We start from the raw sequence: 22,500 nt of genomic DNA, 5'->3' as shown, positions 1-22,500 counted from the left end.
GCGTTCGCAGGCTACATGTACCACGAGAGAGCTTGCTCGCAGGCTTTTGAAGGCCAATGAAGAGTCCATTTACTGTAAGTACCTGCGAGGGTTGTGCTATGAAGGACTGCCGTACACTGACAATTTGTTTTAAAAAATAAACCTTCTGTAACATAGGAATGTAATGGACATTTGTCAATGTAACTCGACTGTAGCCGGAGCTACAATAAGGTTCAAAGTACATCATGCAATGTCAGATGACGTGAAGAGAGACAAATTCCCGTGATTGGATTAATGTTGTTGACGTGTTTTACAACGTTTTAATATGATGTGTAGTTGCGCAGATGTTCTGTGCAATGTAATCACATCCAGGAATAATCCGCAGGAAGGTTCGGCATGAAACAATAAAACTAACGAGTAAATGCTCTTTAAACCGATTCCCTCCAAAAAGTGACACGCATACATAATTACTCTGTCTGATGCCACAGGATTTGACTCGACAATGGGGACAGGTTTAGAGGTGAAAGAGTCAACAACATCCACTTCACTCAACTCAAAACTATGTCCTCTTTAAACCTTTTGCCTCTTAGCAGGGACACAGCATATTTTACTCTGTGTTATACCACACGATTTTACGAGTCAACTAGCAGTAATCTCGGATTATTGAAGTGCATTCGACAGTCGCTCTGGAAGCAAAGGAGAAGGGTAGGAGGAAAAACAATCTGAAAAGACCAAGGATGAGGATACGACCACGTACTTTTTGAGATGGTTTCAATAAGCGCCGAGTACTAGGACAGTTCCAGAGGTCAAGGAATTGAACACCACACCTACAGAACCGACTCCTTTCTACGTGAATTTCGCTTATTACCGTAGATTATATCCCGGTTGACAGTTAGAGCGCAAAGAGAATGTTTCGAGTAGAATGGCTTCCAATGAACCGTACTGTTTTTCTTCAAAAGAACAACATGAACTTTTCTACTGAATTTCACGGTGAAATCGTATCTACCTGATTTTTCTCGTCTGATTGAAACTTAATCAGTCTGAAAGTAGATTGCTGTTGGATACGGGCGGTTCGGATTTTCGAGATTTTTAACACCTTGATGGTATTTTGCTAGAATTTTATGGCACTTCAGCCATTCCTTTTATGTACACTTATTGATGTACACAAAACACATGCAAGATTCATGGAAGTGTCGTAATACCGATATAGTAGAAGAAAAGCCTTGAAAATGTGTCGGCCATTTCCACAGATTTATGATTGGAAGTGTAAACATTGAGGATATTTGTTAAGGAAATCGCCACTGAGACGAACTTTCTTAGATGCTGGGAATAGTTCACGAAAAGCACTAAGTTTCCAAACAAAGGACGCCTAAATGCCTAACGGAATGATAGTATTTCTCTTTTAGGAGACAGACAGAATGCGAAACGTTGACATCCGGTTGTCGTCCGTAGCTCAAAGACGCCTTTGTTAAAAGGCTTAGGGGTGTAAATTTCGGGTTTTGGTCTCACTTAGGGTGTTTTGGGCAAAACGCCATCATATGTAGCCCATATGTAGCCGTGAAGGTCTCATTTGGGGTTGCACGCCAAGAAATATAAAAGTATATATTTAATATGTTTTGAATATGGTCTCTTTTCGGGGTTAAAAAAGCCTGCAGGCCCAGATTGGTCTCTTTTAGGGGTTTAATTCAAATTTCCGATGAACATCCCACCCAATGCGAGGTCCCCCTTCCTCTGGGAGAAAAGGCAGAATTGGTCTGGCTGATGAAATTCCTCAAATTTAAGCTTTCCGTGACCGAACATTTTCAACCTCGTTAGTAGTCTAAAAAGGGTTAACACTTATTCGTCATCCAGTAGATCGATGAGAAAGCTAACAGTTATTAAACCGTTCCTTTGATAAAGCCAAAGATTAATTGTCCATCAGTGATCATAAATCATGATTCCCAACAGTTGAGAGGGTTGTACAGTATGAGTCATTTGGAAAATCATTTAAGACCTAAACAACACTTTTCGCACCACAGAGACACACAAACCTCTTTCAGTGTCTTTCCTGCCAACATGAACCTTCCGGAACTGGCGGTCAACGCCTTCAGTTTAGGAGAACTAAAAAACAAAAGCAAGAAGAACTTTTAGGCAGTTTCTCGCCACCATCTTTCATCTTGTTAATAAAGTGTTTTGTACATCATTATCAAAAATTGCATTAACCTAATTACATTTTAAGGCAAATCTGAGCGCCCTCATTTTCACCAAGCTTCTGAATCAATGCCACTTTTATCGTTGTCACTTTCCATTCTTACCTGTCACACAAAGTATCGTAGCACGTTACGGCACCGTCACGCAACACGGCAATGACAATGAAAGGAGTCTTTGATAATTGCACAGCCTAAAAAACAAACATCATTAAGAAAAACTGACATTATTTTGACATGGCAACAATCCATACCCGCCAACTCTGCGGTTTTCCCGGGAGTCTCCAAGTTTTTCATCAAATATCCCGGTCTCCCTGTTAGAGCACCAAATCTCCCGGGAAATACCTACCGTGGCCTTTTTCAAATGTTTTTCATTAATTTCGTTATTTCAGTTATTTTCGAGATGTCGAAAAAGAAAACAAAACAAGAGGTGGATTTAGTGCTCTTTGTTTGAGCTGTTCTCGATCGGAAAACGTAAAACAGAGCAATCAAGTTGATATAGATCTAACGAGTAGCGTCAGAAATCAACTAATCAAAATGCACAATACATGGTAGAAAGTTGGTGCGGTTATGAGCACAATAGCAATGTAGGTAATTGCGAGTCTAACCGAGAGAACATTCGGAGTGCTATCGGGTGATTTCCGAAGACTGTTGAGACGATGACGAAAATGACATTCTTACAATGCAAAGATTTCTAGACGTCTCCAGATTTTTTGTACTCTGGGGGCTGGCAGGTATGACAATCCTCTGCAATAAAAACCAACATAGGTCGTGGCTTATCGATATCTAGATCAGTAATTTGATAATTTTTCCGAGGTTTATGCTGAAGTTTTCAATCAAGCAACCGCGGACAATAACTCTTCAGGTGAACGTTGAATCAACTGGCTTGATCTGATCGACGTAATTACAAGTTGAAAAAGTAAATATTTTGAGCAAAAGCCGATACAACGTAGGGCATTTCCGAGCTCGTGTCTGCCTCCTCTTCAAAGCGAGTCTAAGTGCGAAGTTTTTGTTATGAAAATTAGTTTTGATTCATATGCAAAGTAGAACTAATTACCATCACAAAAACTTCGCACTTCGACTCGCTTTGAAGAGGAGGCAGACATGAACTCGGAAATGGCCTATTGATTATCTCAGTAGTAACTAAATAAGAAAGATTATTATTTAGTAACTAAATAATCAGGTCTACGTTGTATCAGCTCTTACTCAAAATGTTTACTTTTATGCTGAACAATCCTCAGTTAAAAAGAGCGGGAGTTCCGAAACAAGATCTGGCACTGTTTTACGTATCGTGCGTGAGGTCTGTTATAGATAACGCAGCACCTGTCTTTTTCAGCGGTTTCCCCCAGTACTTGAAGAACGAGCTGGCATGGCTCGAGAAAAGAGCAAGGTCAATAATAACCTCAGGAAAGTGCAAGTTGGCAATGGAGGTGGAGGTAACACCCATTTTATATTTCAACACAAATACATAATATTAGAATTTTTAATATTATTCTAATAATTAGTTTTGGACTTATCATTTAGGATGTATTAGTAATTTTTTAGTATTGTAAAGTATTTTTAAGGTATTTGTAAATCATTGCGTAATTCAGCCTTTGGCGGCGATGCAGTTTTTAATAAACTATCTATCAATCTCCAAGGCGCAATGCATATTAGGAGAAACTGATGATCATTAGCAACAAGCTCGTGACTCGGTGATACTCGGAAAAAACCGATTGCTATGGTCACGACCTTCCCATTACAAGTTCCGATGCTCTACTACTGAGGGATAGGAGGGCCATTAAACAAGGTCCTCTCTTCATTTTATAAACCGAGGTTGTAATTTGTCACCTGCCCCGTAATAATAGAGGTGGAATGCACCATTTCCCCTTGCCGTAAAGCGGGACAATGATCATCCGAACCTAGTTAAATTGACTTGGTCCCACAAGTCTCTTATGGTTCAATAGTAGAGCATCCGAACTAGTAACTGGAAGGTTGTTGGCTTGACTCTTGCAAAAGAGCACTCGGATTTTTTCCGAGTATTCCCGAGTCACCATCGATAGAAGTATTTCTTTTCATTTCACATACCGGAGTTAACTTTTGCAATCTGCCTCAATAGGGAATTTTAGATCGGAAGATGAGGACGACTACGAGTACTAGTTTTCCGTTCTGAGCACGCGCACTTCGAAAAATGTCGGCCTCCAAACCTTATGCGCATGCTCAGTACGGAAAACCCGTTCGTAGTCGCCCTTGTCCTCCGATCTAAAGGTCCCTAATAAACGAGCAATATTTCTTTAGCTAAGGGTCAGCACAATAGAAGTAAAGTAAAGGGAAGCTTGACTCGCATTTCAAATTTTATAGTTTCAAGCAGTATCATCGGGCGCTCCCTACACGCCATCTAAGAAGAGAACACTACGAATTGAACTTACCATAGTTAATAGATGTAGGCTGGTTATGAAACTCGACAAGTTTCTTTATTTCGTGTTTTTGTTCGCTTTTTTGGCCTTGACCCTGCACAAAACCCGACAAAAACACGCTTTTTTCGGCAGGATAACCAATAAAAAGCTTTGACTAATTTATTCGAAATTAACTTGCGAACCAAAAACAAAAGCTTGTGCAGGGTCACGGTCGGTTCAACATCTAATTGCGACTGTATTGTTCCTGCTTTTGAAATTCTCAGGGTTTCATAACCAGTCCCTAGATTAACTATGAACTTACCAAGTGATGCGGCTTCCAGTCTGCAGGTAAACACCCACTATACAGCTTGGCACAGTCCGCAGCTTGAGCCACTCCAAGTAAAAGCATTCGAAGTCCAATGAAATGAAATCCTGCAGTAAGAAGAGCCTCAATGATCTCAGCATAACTGATACTGATTCGCTTCCGTTGCTGTGCTCCTTTGACCAGCATCTGAGGGAGTAGCAGCAGGCAGTTGATCTCCAACAGAGAGCTTGGCAAAACAATCATTCCAGGGCTGCTATATACTTTAGTTTGTTCCTCTGTTGTAAGTTCCACGAGAGCTCTATTCGTTGTGACACTGAAGATATCGTCCAGGGCAAGACATGGAATCTAACCAACAAGGCTTAGTATCACTTGGCGAAAGTGACAATCATTGTTTTTAACCAAAGTTTACTTGAATGTCAACCTCACTGTTTAATGATAATGATAATGATAACGATGATGATAATAGTAATAATAATAATAATAATAATAATAATAATAATAATAATAATAATTATAATAAGGTCATTGAGCTGTTAGCAGCCCTATACCTCAATGGGGGCCATATGGATTCATGCGGATGATTCATGATTGAGCTGTGACGTCAAGTCCGCTTCCAAAAACAGAAACACACTGTCGAAAAGTTAGCTGCATTTGCTGTGGTTAAACCAGCGTACATGGATATTACAAGGAAAAAAAGATAAAGGTAAGCTGGAAACATACCTCCTCCGCCTTGAGGTCGATGGTTGGTGGACAACAAACCCCTTCAACAAACAGAAGCTTCATATCTCTGATGGCCTCACAATACGTTTCAGATCCTGTAATAAAAAGAAGAGAGCCCAAAGAGCCACTTGTCCACGTTATCGAAGTAGCAACACTTTTCAATCCCAATCCCTAGTTCAGAGCCCGAGAACACTTAACAATTAGACCCGAAGCTATTGACCCGTGGCTCTTGAGGGCGAAGGGTCTAATTGTTTTAGTATCACCCAACTAGTCGGACAGAAAAGGCAATAATAAAGTTAGCAAATGCAAGTTAAAGAAATACTTATTTGGGAATAAAACGAAAGAAAGCGTTACGCTTTTCGCTACTCGAGGACTAATAATAATAGTCCTCTAGTAGCGTAGCCAATCAAAATGTAGCATTTGCATTACTCCACTAGTTGGGTGATACTAAATGCAGATACGTCATCTCCGGCTATCCATTCCCGACTTCAACGAGAGTAAAAGACACAAAAATGTGACTGTTTGTATGCTTTCATTACTCTAACTGGCCCCAGTTGTTCAAAAGGTGGAAAACGCTTTCCACTGGATAAATCACTACCTTTTGGATAGCCCAACTGGTTTCACCATGACTTATCCACTGGATCGTGATTTATCCGGCGGATAGCACTATCCATCGTTTGAACAACTAGGGCCTGGTGGAATGAAACGATTCTACGAAAAGAATCAAAAACAACCACCGCCCGTAAAGGTGTAACCTATTCCAGCATAGAAAACCTACCATAAAATGCATTTCGAATAGAGTCTTCTCCAAACGAGCCCCTCAAAAGGAACTGGGATTGCTTCTTTGCCACCCGTGCATCACAAGGTCCGAGTACTTCCAACAGACGCCCAACAGCGTTCTCGCGCTGAAGACACAAGGACACCACTGGACCGGATGTCATGTGACTCACATGAAGGTCGATGTCTTTCTCCTGTATTGCCATTGAATAACAACACCGGTTAGAAGGATATGTTTGAATTGATTCCAGGATGTAGTGATATACGTAAACCAAGGATGGGGTGGTTTTTAAACTGGGGACTGATTTCGTGATTTGCTAAACTAAGATAACTTTCTATAGCACTTAGCGCTTGGTTGATTTGATTTCTGGTCAGTAATAAAGTAGTCACCTTAGCATTCAAATAAAAGCCAATTCAGTTGAAAGATATTCCTGAAGCAAACTCGCATACTGACACATTAACACCGTAAAAGTGGTCGCAAGCAGCTGTACTTTGGGACACAGTGCTCAGAGCTAACTAGAAAACCTATCGGCGGGGAGCTAACTAGAAAACCTATCGGTTCACTTAGCTCCCCAGCTCGTTACTTACTAGCTAACTAACAGAAAAAAAAAGCTAAAATGCTACCGAAACCTCATTAAGAATTTCAAATCAAATGTAAACAATAATATGAGCTGAATAAATATTATCATTATTATCATCTCTGTGGCGGTTTTTTCTCTCCGCGAGTTTTCGGTAAATAGAAAACGACAGATGGAAATCTGTCTGCATCTGTAGGGTCTGGCCTCGGCAAGAGCCCGAAAACGTTCGAAGATTCCGCGAAGATCATGCTTGTGCAGTTCGAGAAAACCACTTCACCCGAACATTCCATACAAGTACTCACCTTATTAGCCATCAATATTTTGACGTCATCATAAGATAGTGACACCACTTTTAAGCCAATTACGGAGAACCCTTCCTGGCCAAGTCGCTTGAGCACTTTACCAAGATACTTGGTCGTGATACTCGGCTTTAGTACACACACAGTTGGTATAACACGAGGTTTCTCCAATAAACTTTGTAGAACAGACATTCCTCCATGTTGTAGGGTCTCAACACTTCCCAGGGAAGCCTTCGTAGGTGGCTTGCCCAAGCCAACTCTTCGATTTCTTTGTTTTCCAGATGGCTCGGCTTCATTTAAAGATTCACTGCTTCCACTACAGCTACCGCAATTGATGACTCTCCGCGGAGGCGGAAGGAGATGAAGATTACGACGCGCTGATTGGTCAGAAAATAGCTCCCTGTCAAAGAAAATGACTGACAGTTGTCTGCACGCCAATTCTGGTGTACAAGACAGGACCATGTCCGATAAAATGCTATCTTTGGGGAATTTCGACTTTGAGGAGTCCGAATGAGATTCTACGAAACGCCGCAATTGCGCGAATGCACCCACTCCCCTGAGAGCTAACACTAACGCTGGACCAGCGGTTAAGGTCTGCAGGCTTCTTTTCCAAAAAACATCTCCAATCTTACAAGGCGTAAACTCCTTCGCTTGGTGTAAAGATAGCGAAGGAAGAAGCTTAAGACCCAAGAGCTCAAAGCAGCAGTATGGTGCGAAAGATCCGTCGACAGTCAAATCCGGCTTTTCGTTTCCTTGAAGTAATTCCTTAAGAATTGCACCAGCAAAAATGGTAGCTTTATCTTTTAGCAACATGAGAACGCAAACTTGTTCTAGTTCAGGATTAGAATGGAAAGCATGCCTCAGTAGATCAACTGGATAAGCAGCTGGGTCTGGGGTTTGTGCAAAATTGCCACCAAACTGTTTAAACATGGAGTCACCGTAGGGAACAGAGAGAAAATGCGATTGCGATACGCCGGTGAAGTTCGTGAGAGATTTCACAACTGAGAGCATGTGATGAATAGCGTTTTCCCGTCTTAGAAACAAAACTGTGGAAGGAACAGGAGACGTGGTTTTCGAAAAACGTTTTGATTGGTTGACACGTCCAGGACCGAACGTGGAGAGTACTTCCGGTGGAAGTCCTAGTCCTCTCAAATGATTAGGACTCAACCTAAGCCGTTTAATGCCTTGAACGCTAAAGCCTTTCTCAAAGCAAAAGCAAAAAATATGTCCAAGATACTGTACGGGGAAAGAAGGTGAAACGATGAAGAAAACGTCGGTGTCAGAAGTGGCAGTCAAAAAGTGCGGAGGGGGTCGACTGGTGGTATGAAGTGGCGTCGTTAAAAGTTGGCTCCCAGCACTCTCTATGTCGTTGGATGAACCTGTGGATTCCTCATGAATGATGGAAACAGGCCCCGCATTAGAGCCAACGTTAACGATCCCACTTTCTGGGACCCGTCCACCAAACCACCTTGCAAGTTCAGTTGCTGCGCTCTGCGCGTTCCTTGGGCACCAAAACAAATGATCTTCCTTGGCTCCACCACTGTACAAGGATCGTAATGATTTGGGGTCGGTCCGTCTTGCGAGTTGAGTATCCAAAGGCCCTACTTCGTCCTGCCAGCCTGAGATGGCTCGAGGTCCACGTAGGGCGAGCACAAGGGTAGGGATTTGCAGGTCAGTTGCCATTCTCTCTTGGACAAACATGTTGGGAAGCTGAAATCCGTACGCTGCACAAAGAGAAATAATTTTCGTGATGAATAGGTATTTGGATTGCCAAAAAGGCGTATTTTTCGCTACTTTTCGAATTCTTCAGTTCGAGAGGAAAGCCGGCAACTGCCTTGAATTCCATCATGCGATACAGACCTTAACATTGGAGTATGAGTTTGCGGCAAGCTGTTGACCTTTAAACCTCATACGTGTTCTCACAACGACAAGCTCCAACACACACTCAAACCCCTTTTTATACACGCACAACATTGGCACGGCACTCTAAAATAGTGGCACAGTACCAACATTTGGAGTGCCGAGCACACCTCCGGATATGTTCTCGGCACTCCTATTGTTAATTTCCACTCACGTGATCAACAACCATGTTTTTTTTAACAAAAACAAAAGAAAACATTTGCACAATAGTACAGTTCAATTCCCGGAGGATTAGCTCGGGACACAAACATGGCCGCCTTTTCTTTGTTTAGGGGCAAAAACATGGCGGCCGTGACGTCATAAGAAAACCGAGAATAATTTCTGGCACAGGTGCCTAATATTCCTTCTGTTTGTTTTGTTTACACACGAAAAATTTACTGTGCCGTACGAAAAACATAGGTACGGTACCGAGATTCCGGAATGCCGCGCTAGCGTGAAGCGGGCTTCAGTGTCCTATTATTACGGGAAGACTACGATGAATATAACGAACAGACAACACATACGCACGTTTGTTGGAAAGGGAGGAGAATTATGAAAGGGGCTATGTCACATTATTTGAGGGTGCTGTTTAGGGGTAATCTTTAGTTTATCACGAGTTTAAAACTCGAAAACGGTAATTTGGAATTCCTTTACTGATGAAATTATAGTTACGTTCCAATCAGGTAATTCTGAGCAAAAACAGCCTTTATCCAAGCGATTTGCGACAAACTTGAAAAACGTCGGGTTGACGTTTTTCAAGATTACCCAAATGCAATCTGTTTCAATCTTGTCCATTTGTGTCTATCCATGATTCTCTTGCCTTTTGTTGTACTTCTTTTATGTTGTTCAACGGTTTTACGTGGTTATTGCAATCATTTTACTTTTTGGGCAATCAGTTTGTGTATCATGAAATCACATCATTTTGTGTGTCATAGCCCCCTTAAATTTCTTCAACTGTGTCTGACTTCCTTATTGGTACTGTCGATTAGAGCGGTTTTCAATTGAGTGTCGAAAGTAATTAGCTAATTACTTTGGTTTTGCATTTACTTCACTCAGTGATTGGTTCAAAGTTTTCGCGCCACTTTTTCAACCAATCAGAAGTGAAACCAAAACCAATTGTGGCTCGCGCGTGCATTTTCCCGCGCTTTGTGTCGGCTACGCGTAATTACCTCGAGTTCTGATTGGTTAACCGAATTGTCTCCGTCCTTTTTAATTGGCCAAAGTAATTACTTTGGTTTTGATTTTACGACACTCATTTGAAAACCGCTCTATCGGAGTCCGCCGTGATCGGCAAAAATAACAAAACCTTAATTTAAACTGGTTTAATGCTCTCTTCGGGGAAAGCACCGTGAAGAAGAATCGCTAGTGACAAACCTGGTTTTTCTTGTAACATTGTGTCTCTTTGTCGATAGACCATCCTAATGCCCGCAACGTCCAAAGCCTTGCTTCGTGCACGAGCCAACACATCAAGAAAACAACTGGGATCGTGAAAAGCAGGACACCGCAACATCGTTAGAGTATTTTGAATTTCAGGCTCCTGAGAGAATCGAACACCGTGTTTTTCTTCTGAAGGACTATGTTCAAGCTCCATAGTCTGCCAAAAGAAACCAGGTGTAGCGCTGAACACCCGGTGCATGGTTTCAGAATCTGGACTGAGAGTCAGGAGACTTGATAAAGACTTCTTGTTTATGAGCTTGTCTGAGAGAGAATTCAGCGGAAAGGCTTCAAATTCTAATAGGCGAAGGTACACACTATGCAACGAGTTCGTGGATAGAAACTTATTTACCGCTTGTCGGAACGCATGTGCTTTGGTTTTCTTCTGGTGTTCGCCTTGTCCTGTGCGACTACAAATTCCGATGTCCAACTGGAGTTGTCCTTCATGCCAGGTCTGTTGCAACCCTACTACATAGAACGGTGTTCTACAAATCTCAGAGAAGTCTGTTGGGGCATTCACGCTTGGATGGCTTAAACAGCATAGCCACGCTATCAGATGTGAGAAACAGTGTGTCTCTGGCGTAGGCTCCCCTCGGGGCCCTTGACGGATTGTTGCGAGCTCTCCACACCTGGACAGTTTGGCGCTCATTAGCAGATGGGGGACTGTTGTGTCAAGGTCTGGTAGACTGATGATATCACTCTCATAAGACGCTTCCTGGCCGAGAAAAAGACAGAAACAGTGTACTTAGTCTCTTTAATACTGAGAATTAGGCAGCACATACCGGACTGTGGATTAACACGGCCTCAGGATTAACCAATAAACGACATCAAGTAATACTTTCCAGTGGATCTCTCTTTCATTTCCTCGACTCAAATCTTAAGCAGCTGGCTTCACAATCACCTCCTACTACTTCTTTTTTATCATGGCTAACTAACTTTCAGCATAAACTTCGTAACCTCTTTCTTCAGTTTTTCACCAATGTTAATCACCTTTAGGAATTAATATGCTAGGACTGTCGTTTCCTTGGTATTTCTTCTTATGTTCACTTTTTTGCATGTTTGTTAAATTTCTTTTTGTAATTGTTTAATGAGGTTAAACGAAGTTTAACCAAGTAAACAACTAGGAGCGACTGCAGCCTATTGGTCAGTGGTTTTTACTATACTTGCGCATGCGTGGAATACCTCGTGCTTTGGGCTGTATCGCTTATTTATCAGTGTAGCGGGAAGCAGGAGCATTGTGTGTAGAGCATTTAGCGGTTTTTGTTCCCTCCCTCCCCACCCTCTGCTTTCCACTGTGTATCAGTGTGACGGGTGCCTGTTCTTCTCGGGGGCGTGGGGGCTCATGGCTGGGTTGTCAGGTTTGCCAGCCATCAATGCAGTCTCCATCTTAGTGGAATGCTCCAGGATGTTTCGGGCACCCAACCTCCAAAGAGCGACGATGTTGTTTAGTTCCATTTATTATCTTGTATTGTGCTGTGATACCTTAATTTTACGCTTTATTTTAATCGATTTAGTTTTACTTGTAACTTTGTTGTAGTGAGGACAGTAAGTTAGATAACTCTTCGGTTTAATACATTACCCCCTCTAAATAAATAAATATTTATTGTATTGCATTGAACTGCATTGTATCTTTCATAGCTTCAGAAAATAGCTTCACGCACAGTCTTGTTCAATCACGTGTGAGTGTGTATTTAGTATTTACCTCATGAAAGATAATTGGTGTCACACGAGCCACTGGGTGGCGCCCATGGGATGAAAACTGTGGCTTCAAGTTCTGTAAAATCCTTTGAAGTCTCTGCCTTTTTGCCTTCTCTCCTTCACTCAAAGCTTGTTTGAGTTTTGCAGTTGACCTCTTTATTTTATCATTCTTTGGAGAAATCAAGCCGTTCCTGTCATCATAATCAGCACTTTTCAAATCCTCTCTCTTACTCGGAGATATCTCATTGCTGATTGTTTTCATTTCACTCATCGCTGGTGAACTATGTGAGGGTAAAGACCTTTCTTGTGTTGACAAAACGTCTTTGGCGGCCTCTTTGTTTATGACAACGGAGTCATTTTGGACAATGCTCTCCTTTTTTCTAGTAAGTGTTTCACCTGCCCAAGCCTTCTTTGTCTCATCTATTCCTTCTGCTTCATATATTTCATGATTTTTCTTTAAATTTTGGATTCCCACATTTTTCTTGGTTGAGTCACTGGTGGCCATGTCTGTGTCCCAGGCCCGTTGAACTTTCTCTGTCCTAAAACCAGGCAGCACCTCTCCATCATTTGATTTTCCAACAGCCTCTTTGGGAACAGATTTCATTTTATCAACAGAATTTGTGTGTTTTGCTGTAGCTTTCCTGGGGTGATGGTGATCAATAGTTACTTTCTGCCTTGCAGAGAACAAGGATGCCTGTTTTGCTTTTTGTCTTTGAATCTGCCATTGCTGAATATCATCTTCTTCATCTGAACTACTGGATGAGCTGAAACAAGAAAAAATTGTCACCGCAAGAGGCCATCTCCCTCACACTCACACTTAAAGTGCATATGAAACAAAACGTTTTATCAGTTTCTTCAAAAGGGCTTTTAAAATGATGAAGAATGGCGTTTATGTTATTGTGGTAGCACTCTTGGTTGCCGAATTATTCAAAATTTTGATTTATGCAAATTAGAGGACTTGTGACATAACATAGCATGCCGGAATCACATTCTAAAGAAAAATCCAGCTAGTTGTCAGAGCATCAAAGCATCTGCATGCAATTTCAGTACCCTAATCACTGGGTCATGCTGATTGCTTGAAAAGAAGAAGAAGTGTATTATCAAAATGCAAATAATTTCAAGAATTTCGTTTGGAGAAGTTAATTTTCCTATTGAACTCCACAGCAGAGCTCAACTTCAAGGCCATTTTGATATACTGCTTACTCTTCAAGTTTGTTAGTGATTCCAAGTATCCTGCATATTGATTCTGGGAGTTCCTGATGACTCTGCACAACAAAGGAAAGAACTAAATAAGTGCAACAAATCTAGACGTAATCTTTTCAGTGCAGGAAAATAAGAATACTATTTCAAGATAGAAGACTGTGCAAACAAACTGTGGCAAAATTATTTCAAATACATTATTTGAAAGGCATTCAATCGACCACATTCATAAAACTTGATCTCATGGTTGATGTCGACACTAGGGAAAGTAACTGGACGAAGAGAGAAATGACGATATAAAAGCATTCATCACAAGTATGTTATGAGTTTGAGAAGTTATATCGAAGCCTCCAAAACACATTGGGCAAAATGTTAAGTCCTCTGCATTTCATTATTGGCTCCGATGTATGTTTTAAGACTGGAACAAATTGGGTTGACATGAAACTAGTCCAGTCCTCTTAACAGCAACAATTTTTATGTACAGGTATGACTTTGAATAAAAACAACCATAAGTCACCTGAGAAGTTCTTCTATGCAATTCTCTCAAATCCAGGAACACAGTATCTGCAGATTTGCTTGCACTGAGAGGGCTCAGACAATCCTTGACGTCTGTGGTGGCCACCGATTGACCGCATGTAACCCCAACATCATGTGCTTTGTTCCTTATACTCCTTGACATGTCAGGCAAATGGTGTGAAATAAGACTACCAGGCCCAGGGGCAGCAGCATTCTGTTGCTTTCTACTCAGCCTTACAAGCTCCTCCATAAGGCTATTGCTGTCATCTTCTGCCTCACTGCTTTCTGCATCACTGAGTGTTGGTGGAAACACTGGAGGAACAGTAACTTCATTGGTACGTTCAAGGAGATTGCTAAGATCTAGATGTTCTATGAGATCTAAATTAAGCTTAACTGTCTCCTTGGCATCCACACTGTCGGTAGATGCTTTACATGTACTTCCATTTGGTTTTGTAGTAAGAGAAGTTGGAAGATTAGCACCAATGGTAAGTGTTTTACCAAAACTTGAAGAAAATGACTAATGTTGTAGAGTAAATGATGATAATCAAGATGAATTAGAATGAAGGTTAATACTTCCCTAGAAAAAAATTGAAATCTTTACAACGTCAATCTTGGAAAATAAGAACCGTTTTCACTGGAGTATCACTGGTAACAGTGGCTACAAACCATGTTTCGGAACACTGTTCTTGATGCGCACATGCGCTTCAAACCTACTGAAACATTTCAACACAGGTACTTCTTCTTGTGCCACCCACCAGGAGTCAAAAAAGGCTTTGTCAAAGGCGAAGCTCTGAGACTTTTCAGAACAAACTCTTCTAAAAAAAATATTTGAAGAGCTCATCCAAAATTTTAAATTACGCCTACGTGAAAGAGGTCACCCCAAGAATATTGTTCAAAGGACCCTCTCAGAAGCGCAATTTAAAAACAGGAAACTGGCACTCCTTCAAAAACCACAGGAGAGCAAACGAATCTTGCCTGTCCTTACACAACAATACCACCCAGCAGTGATGAACTTGAAACAAATCTTCATGAAAGACTGGCATGTAATAGAGCAACTACCATTGCTCAAAGAAATCTTAAAAAACAGCCCCTCATATATTACAAAAAGAGGGTGGTCAATCAAATATACATATATACCCATGAGAGCCAAATTACAACACTAAAAGGCTAAAACATGCGCTAGGGAGTCGTGTAGGCCTGTCACCTTGCTCCACTGCTAATTAGTCAGGGTGGTGGGATTGAGGAACACTACTGGGGACCCTCAACATACATCTTTCAGGCTAGCCACTGAATACAATGCATACTGGAGATTATGACATTTTTATGGTTTTGGCTCAATCATCAAATTACATGTTTTCATCGACTATAAAAAAATCAACATAACTTGACATTTTTACCAGTCATGCACATGCATTATGTATGGACTAAACTTATGTCCTTACCAACAATATCATTTTATACAGAAAAAATGTTATCAAATCCCACAACAGTATCACAGCAGACCATTGTGTCCCGAGCATAAAAATAAGCAAAAAATTAGGATTTGACAAACCTGCTCAGAATCTGGAAGTGATGAACCAGTTGTACTCTGTCCATCAGGGCTTACAAATGAGAATCCACTGTCAGAAGCACTGGAAGTTGGTGAACCAACAACCTCAATGCCTGATACAATTCTTTGTGACAAAATGCGTGGAGACAAAGGCCACACTTTCCTGGCGAATACCAAAGGCTCTTCGTTATCACTACCATCCTGAAACAATAGAGATTAATTAAGGAGTTTGGCTTTAAGGAAATTTTGATGTTGGAGCACAGTGTGGCTGTATAAATCAGAGATCAAGTTTATTACAGTATTCCCTTCTGATTTAAAACCTTCCTCTGAATAAAGAGTAATGTACATACCCCAATGGAATTTGATCGTCTGGTTGAAAGTAGTCCTTAACAGGACTACTTTCACTACATTCACCCAGATGGTCAAATTCCATCAAGGTATGTAACTTTTGAGTTCAAACCATTTTCAAATAAAGAAATCAGGCACAACCAAATCTGAAAAGCTTTATAAGGAAATGTCTTTGAATAAGGGTTGTATGACATTCTCATGAATGCAGTAGATTTATTGTCAAAAACAAAAATTTATTATTTAGTTTGATTGTTTAATACGTTTAAAGGAAAAAACAACATGACCTTTCTGAGTTGTAAGGCTCTTTGTATTAATGGTCTATTGAACCAGTTTTTAATTAAGCTTTATGAGCAATTAGCACATTAGCCCATGCGTTGCCTTAGCAACAAGTTTTGCTTGAGCCTTGTTTTAGTTGGCTCCTCGTAGTCTCTTAGTTAAATCTTTACTTGAGTGTTTTCTTACCTCAGAGGAATCTTCAAAATCAAAAGTGGGAATGCTTGCTTTTATATCTGCGAAAATGTTATCAAAGACGGGTTTTAGCTTGCAAGAAGTGGCGACAGTTTCAAAACCACCAGAAATATCGGGTGAACGCTCTTCTTCCAAACTCTCGTCACTACTAGAAAGAGTATCCCCTCGTTGCCACATGTTTTACTGAACAGTGAAAGAACTAATCTGGAGAAAAAATTGCAGCAAATGAAGAAAAAACTGAGCAAAAGTTTGTGAGCTTGCAACAGTCTGACGCAGTCTCTGACGCCATCTTGCAAAACTCTCGCCAGGCTTTTCCGATAAACGCGGTATTCAACATGGCGATCTTCAGTGTGTATGTTTTGAATAGAGCAGGAGGCTTAATCTACCATTACGATCATATTTCACCTAAAAGTGAAGTTGAACAAGTATTTAGTTACCCTTTAGATATCGTACTTCGGGAGGATGATAAATTGGTCGTGATCTTTGGTGAAAGAGACAACATAAAAGGTATTTTTTTCTTATTATGGCGTCCAATCCTGTTCCTAAGTTTTGTTTCACTGGATATTTTATTTACTCCATTCAGTTGGTCATGCATTGCTGTCAATAAACGGTGAGCCAGTTGTAGGGAAGCGTTTGCCCGATGGAAGAGAAGCCATGGAGGTTATCAAAGATCAGGCTAACTACCCCCTAAACTTAAAATTTGGTCGACCGAAGCTCACGACGAATGAACGTATCATGTTGGCGAGCATGTTTCATCCGTAAGTAGAGCTTGATGCAAAATTAATATCCTCTTGTCCCTCTGAAACCCTTTATCAAGGTCCCGACAAGCAGCTGTTTCACCTTGAGTGCTGAGGTAGGGGGTGGGGTGAATACCCTGTCACCTTTGCTAGCACTTGGTGATGTTCTTTGAAGAACGAGTCAGAATACAACAGTTGTCATTCTTATGCAAACAAGGGCAGGGTATTCAGCAGTTAACCCATTGACTCCTGGCAGTGAGCCAGATTTTACTCTGTCTAATGCCAGATGATTTTACTCATCAACAGGGGCGTTGTAGGTTGTTTGAGTCGTAAATGGGTTAAGCAGTCAATTGTTCCCTTCATTAAACCAAAGGATTACTTTTCATGGGTGGATCCCATGAGTCATATGAAAACTTAATGAAGTAAGATCGTCCAGGTGAGAGTAATCCTCAGAGTGACATTGACTCATGTTTTGACTACCTGAACAGAAGTCATCCTCAGAATCAAGTAATTGGTGTAGTGTTAGTACAAGTATTCTGTTCTTTGACCTGACTGAACAGTACAAATGTCTAGTCTGTCTAGTTCACTCATGATATTGCTGACTTGGAAGACTGTGGTTGATACATCTCAATCAGTAGAACTGTTGCTCTTGTTGGACTGTTCTGTCGGTTTAATCTAAAAGTCATTTGTATGGTGCTGGTAGTACATGGAATGCACAGACTAGATAACTTACTTTATGGATGAAAACCTGCCATTTTATGAGTTTTAAATTTTTGATTGGTCTGCAGGTTGTATGCAATCTCTGCCAAACTCTCTCCAGAACAAAGGTCTTCAGGAATTGAAGTATTGGAAGCCGACAGTTTTAAACTTCACTGCTTCCAGACACATACAGGTGAACAAAATTCACAAAATAACTCCATTATGCCCCGGTTGTTCAAAGGGTGGATGGTGCTATCCCCTGGATGAATCACTATCCACTGGATAACTCAATTGGTTTTGCTAGTGTTTATCTGCTCGATAGTGGTTTATCCGGTGGATAGCGTTATCCACCTTTTGAACAACCGAGACTACAAGTTTAGTTTGAGTTTTACCACCCAGGTGATGATGGTCACACAACAGCAATTAGCTCCATTAATCATTGATTTGTGATCTTTACAAGGAACGGGGCATCCCTATGTTTTGTCAAATATTGGCCACGTAGCACTTGTATTTCAAAGGATAATACCTCTCAGAGTGCAACTTAAAGTAACGTCAGAGGAGGAATGTTGATCAAATCAAGAAGTCATCACAAGGCCCTTGGTGAGGGTTTTTTTTTCAGTCCTGTGTGGGCACATTCAATTACTAGGGCTAACACTCAGATAAAGTACATGGGAATATATACCACTTCAAGTTACACTATGATAGTTAATTCTGACTTTTACAAGGACACACCACAACATTGGGAACCCCAACACTTTTTTAAGTGTAAGAAGTTTCTTAAGCCCATTGACCCCTCAGAGTGAGACTCAGTGGGGGGGGGGGGGTCATCCTGGGGCATTTGAGGTGTGTAAATGGATTAAGCTCCCACAGTTTATCAACAAGGATTGTGAGATAGTGTTGGTTTGGCTGTGTTCAAACCCACAAATTCCTTCCAGGTGATCTGGTGATGTAACTCGGAGGACTTGGGAGAAACAATTTAACGCTGTAATCCCACAACCGCGCGCGGTCTTATTTTCGAATTCAACATGGCAGAGGCGAGGTTAGAGCTCATCGGCTCTACTTGAATGTTCATTCAGTGACAGGAAATGTGGTAGACACGGAATGATCTGTTGAGTTTTGGCGATGGAAATACTGCAGGGAGTTTGGGCGCGCATGGTTGTGGGATACGGCATTAAAATTGTTCTTCCCAGTCGTCCAAATTACGTCACCAGATCACCTGGTTCACTGTAGCCTGATGCTCATTGGAGCCAACCAGTTAGTGCCTGTCTTCAGTTAACATAAGTCTCATTTTAGAAGCAACTCCAATTTGCAAATGCATGGTTTTTTGCAGTGGTGATTACATTCACTAATTTGCATATATTTAAAATTAGATTTCACAGACTACACACTTTGACTTAGTAAGGAACAAGGCTGTCGAAATCATGGAACAGAACACTTAAAATGTTTTGTCAAAACTTGTCTTTGATTACTTATGCATTCTTTGAAATGGCTGTAAGTTAGTGATGTATCAGGACCCTTGTATGTACTGCCGCACTCTGCAAACAGAGGTTCTATACACTCCAATCATTTGTTTTCCTTTAAGTGCTGACCTCTGGTAATTGAATTCCAGGATTAAAGTTCATAGTGCTTACAGATCCAAAGCAACTTGGCATGGATAACCTCCTGAAAAAGATCTACGAGCTGTATTCTGACTTTGCTCTGAAAAACCCATTTTACTCACTGGACATGCCTATCAGGTGGATAAAAAATTTTATTCTCAAATTATACTAATCTCTTTCAAAGTTATTGAACTTAATATACACTTTTGGCCCAAATCATTAGTCTATTTTCCCCTAAAAGTGCTTTTGCATGCTTTCCTATCATGATCATTTATATTCCAAAAAATAAGTAGAGTTTGATTCATTAAAGAACTGATTGGTACACTTTTCTCTTCTTAGATGTGAACTTTTTGACACAAACCTACAGAGAGCATTAGAACAAGCTGAAAGGTCAAGCAATCCATCCTTGGCTTGATACAATTTTGTATGGATCCCAGAAAGGAAATGGACAATTAAGATGCCCAAAAACTAAATTGCCTGTGTCAAGCTTCATGTTTTAATAATAATGTCTATATTCATAACAAAGAGGGTAACAATCAGATTCTGCTGTTATGAGCTAACATGTGGGTCCCCTTTCGGTTACTGCCCTGTTAATGAAAGCTACTGAGTGCTTGGAGGTCCTGTTTGCTTGTCTTTGGCATTCTCAGGACAGGGAGGCTGAGAACTTAGATTTCTTGGAGTTTGCTTCTTCAAATTCAGCAATTCCACAGGAACATTGAGTGGATTTAAAGAAAATAGCTGTGTTTTGGGTCTGCTGTTTGCATCAGAACCACCTTGAGCTGTGTTAGGAGGGACTTGACTCCCTTCTGAAGTTGCGTCTTCATTGGAGGTTGTTGTCATAATTTCTCTGTACTTGTTGACCACAAAGTTGATTTGACTGCTGATATCAAGGCCAGCAAGACGTCTTTCCAGATCATTTAGCAAATCCAGGATAACACGTGCATCTGCAAGGAAAAAGTATACAATGTTGTTGTTTAGTTAATGAGTGAAGAACCTTGCCAAACACAACAACTGCAAGAAGCCATCTTTGCAGAGTACCAGACATGTTTTTGATGGGTTAAACATTTCTGTATTTTCCGTGACCATACAATTTTTTCTTCTGCTTACAAGAGTGGGTTTTTTGGAAATTGTCAAAAAATGTTTGAAAAAATGACATTTCGACCTAAAATCACTGTCATTATCAATGAAAAATGTATAAATGGTAAATAAAACAATATATCAATTGCAGAAGGGATAAAAGTGATAAAATATTCATTCATGTTAAAATGATACATGATACATGTCAAAGAGTTTATTACGGATGGAGTCACTCTGCTGGTTTAAAGTTGGATCCATTCCTTTACAAGACACATCTCATACATGAGGTGGTCACATTTTGTTTGGCCCTTTTAGTGTATGCCAAACTGGCCTTCTTTGAAGAGCCCATGGGTTTTACCATGAGAAAAACATTGCCTATCAAAGAAAAACTATTATTTTTTCAGAAACTGTCACAGTGACTTGCTAAAGCTTCATATTTAGACAATCCTGCAATGAAACTCTGACTTGTATCCATGAAACATTTATTTGCAAACTGAAGATCTCCAGGCAATAATGGTTCCTGCAAGGAAGGCCCCAGAAAGGCTTCAACTTTTGATTAATAGTTCTAAAGTTTCTGATGAAACTTACCTAGTGGGCTTAAGTTGGGTAGTGGCTGTTCTCGCATCACCCTACTTATCAGTGTGTAAATCTGACTATAATCTGGTATTTGGCTTCCTAACAAGTGAAACAATTCAGAGCAATGTTTAGACTAAGCTTAAACAGAGAAATTTACATCAAGGTGCCTACATGACCGACATACACCAAGTAACTATTTTTTTCTCTCTTGCAATGTAACTTTTGCATAAAAGTATAAATTTACTCACCAGGGTCAGATTGTATAGGTTCCATTGCTGCAATTGTCATAATCTACACAACAACGTGATTTGTAGTATTAATGTATGTTTTAACATGTAAGTCTCATGTCTGTTGAGTCTAGTTTTTATAAAGACTTAATATACCATAGCCTGACAAGTTGCTAGAAATCTCATTGTTTAACACACCTTGTATCAACAGAACTTTTTGTCAAACAAGTTGCAGAAATCATTGTAGAATGTATAATCAAGTCCAAGTTATTTTCGTGTATTTTGTCTTGAAACAATTTGGCTGTTGAAAGTTACAGTATGTTAAACTAGGAAATGCTATGCACAATTTGTCTGGCAATAGCATTGTGGAAATGTATGCAAGAACATTTCACAAAATAATTGTACAGTGTAATTACACCTTTCCTCATAACACAACTGGCCCATTATTCTATTTGAGTGGAAATTGTTTTTCATCAGTTAATGAGAGACCTTCACCAACCACAGTATTCTTGTTAGAGCAGTAAACAAGGAGACGTCTTTTAGAAAATGATGAAAACTATGTCCAGAGAGGGAACAAAACCAACTATTTTCCTGACAAAGTTTACAAAGCATTGATCAATCCTTTTAACAGTCCAAACAGGAACGCCAACAGATTCCTCCAAGGCAGTACAAGTGACAGAGGGTCTCAAAGATAAAAATATTAATGATGTCTGATGAAATGTGGAAGAACTGCATGCAAAAGATCTTTATCACAGAGCTTTGTAGGGACTTTGAAAGAAAATTGGTCCATGCTTATCAAAGGTAACACTTTGGTGATGGAGCTGCATCAAAATGCTTTGTAGCTTTTACCCCTTTCATAGCACACTTCTCAGTTTAACCTTCTGTGATAGCAATACGCTCCACAAATCCGGGAATTTTTCTGGCAGTAATAATAATTTCAGAAAGGGACAATGGTGGCGTCCTTTACTAAAAGCTTTTTTCAGCAGACGAATCTCACTTAAGTTGTCAAAAACTTATTTCCAAAAGCATACCAGGTAATGATCAATTTCATTCATTTCCTCTATAGGTTTTAGTCTTAGACTAAACCAATATCACTAAGGACACATATTGATAAATAAATAAAACCCATACTGTTAATGCTTGAAGACTATCGTGAAAATATGATGTACAATCACAAAGTAACAATACATCTCAACAGAGTCTTAAATTGTATTTAACTGTTACAATACATAGTT

The 22,500-nt window shown here is 40.3% G+C and overlaps 4 protein-coding genes across 6 annotated transcripts in view; 1 reads left to right on the top strand and 3 right to left on the bottom strand.

The window, feature by feature from the left end:
• Window positions 1-16,673, bottom strand: part of LOC138030787 (dynein axonemal assembly factor 8-like) — an 18,665-nt gene extending 1,992 nt beyond the window's left edge. The window contains exons 1-12 of the mRNA XM_068878660.1: window positions 16,346-16,673; window positions 15,539-15,736; window positions 13,988-14,503; window positions 13,474-13,535; window positions 12,275-13,034; window positions 10,513-11,287; window positions 7,243-8,963; window positions 6,364-6,556; window positions 5,586-5,680; window positions 4,863-5,210; window positions 2,274-2,359; window positions 2,010-2,079 (exon numbers count right to left, since the gene is read on the bottom strand). Of these exons, the coding sequence (XP_068734761.1) occupies window positions 2,010-2,079; window positions 2,274-2,359; window positions 4,863-5,210; window positions 5,586-5,680; window positions 6,364-6,556; window positions 7,243-8,963; window positions 10,513-11,287; window positions 12,275-13,034; window positions 13,474-13,535; window positions 13,988-14,503; window positions 15,539-15,736; window positions 16,346-16,528 (5,007 nt within the window). The 5' untranslated portion in view covers window positions 16,529-16,673. The remainder of the gene's footprint in view (window positions 1-2,009; window positions 2,080-2,273; window positions 2,360-4,862; window positions 5,211-5,585; window positions 5,681-6,363; window positions 6,557-7,242; window positions 8,964-10,512; window positions 11,288-12,274; window positions 13,035-13,473; window positions 13,536-13,987; window positions 14,504-15,538; window positions 15,737-16,345) is intronic.
• Window positions 16,669-20,612, top strand: LOC138028924 (trafficking protein particle complex subunit 4-like). The gene is made up of 5 exons (XM_068876568.1): window positions 16,669-16,858; window positions 16,935-17,109; window positions 17,877-17,980; window positions 19,397-19,523; window positions 19,725-20,612. The coding sequence occupies exons 1-5, from the start codon at window positions 16,687-16,689 to the stop codon at window positions 19,798-19,800; spliced, it is 654 nt and encodes a 217-aa protein (XP_068732669.1). The 5' UTR covers window positions 16,669-16,686; the 3' UTR covers window positions 19,801-20,612.
• On the bottom strand, window positions 19,859-21,416 carry LOC138028923 (uncharacterized). Its single transcript, XM_068876567.1, has 3 exons — window positions 21,287-21,416; window positions 21,051-21,137; window positions 19,859-20,329 (listed from the first exon to the last, which is right to left on the bottom strand). Exons 1-3 carry the CDS (start codon window positions 21,324-21,326, stop codon window positions 19,986-19,988), a joined length of 471 nt encoding a protein of 156 aa, XP_068732668.1. The 5' UTR covers window positions 21,327-21,416; the 3' UTR covers window positions 19,859-19,985.
• Window positions 21,417-22,456: 1,040 nt separating this feature from the next.
• LOC138028922 (serine-rich adhesin for platelets-like) overlaps window positions 22,457-22,500 on the bottom strand; it is a 24,616-nt gene continuing 24,572 nt past the window's right edge. For all 3 annotated transcript variants that reach the window (XM_068876564.1, XM_068876565.1, XM_068876566.1), the window contains exon 14: window positions 22,457-22,500. This exon is cut by the window's right edge and continues 3,198 nt beyond it. The gene's annotated coding sequence lies outside the window, so the exon portion shown is untranslated.

The sequence above is a fragment of the Montipora capricornis genome, chromosome 13 (assembly GCF_036669925.1).
Source record: "Montipora capricornis isolate CH-2021 chromosome 13, ASM3666992v2, whole genome shotgun sequence".
Taxonomy (NCBI): domain Eukaryota; kingdom Metazoa; phylum Cnidaria; class Anthozoa; order Scleractinia; family Acroporidae; genus Montipora; species Montipora capricornis.
This window is presented reverse-complemented; position numbering and strand designations above follow the sequence as displayed.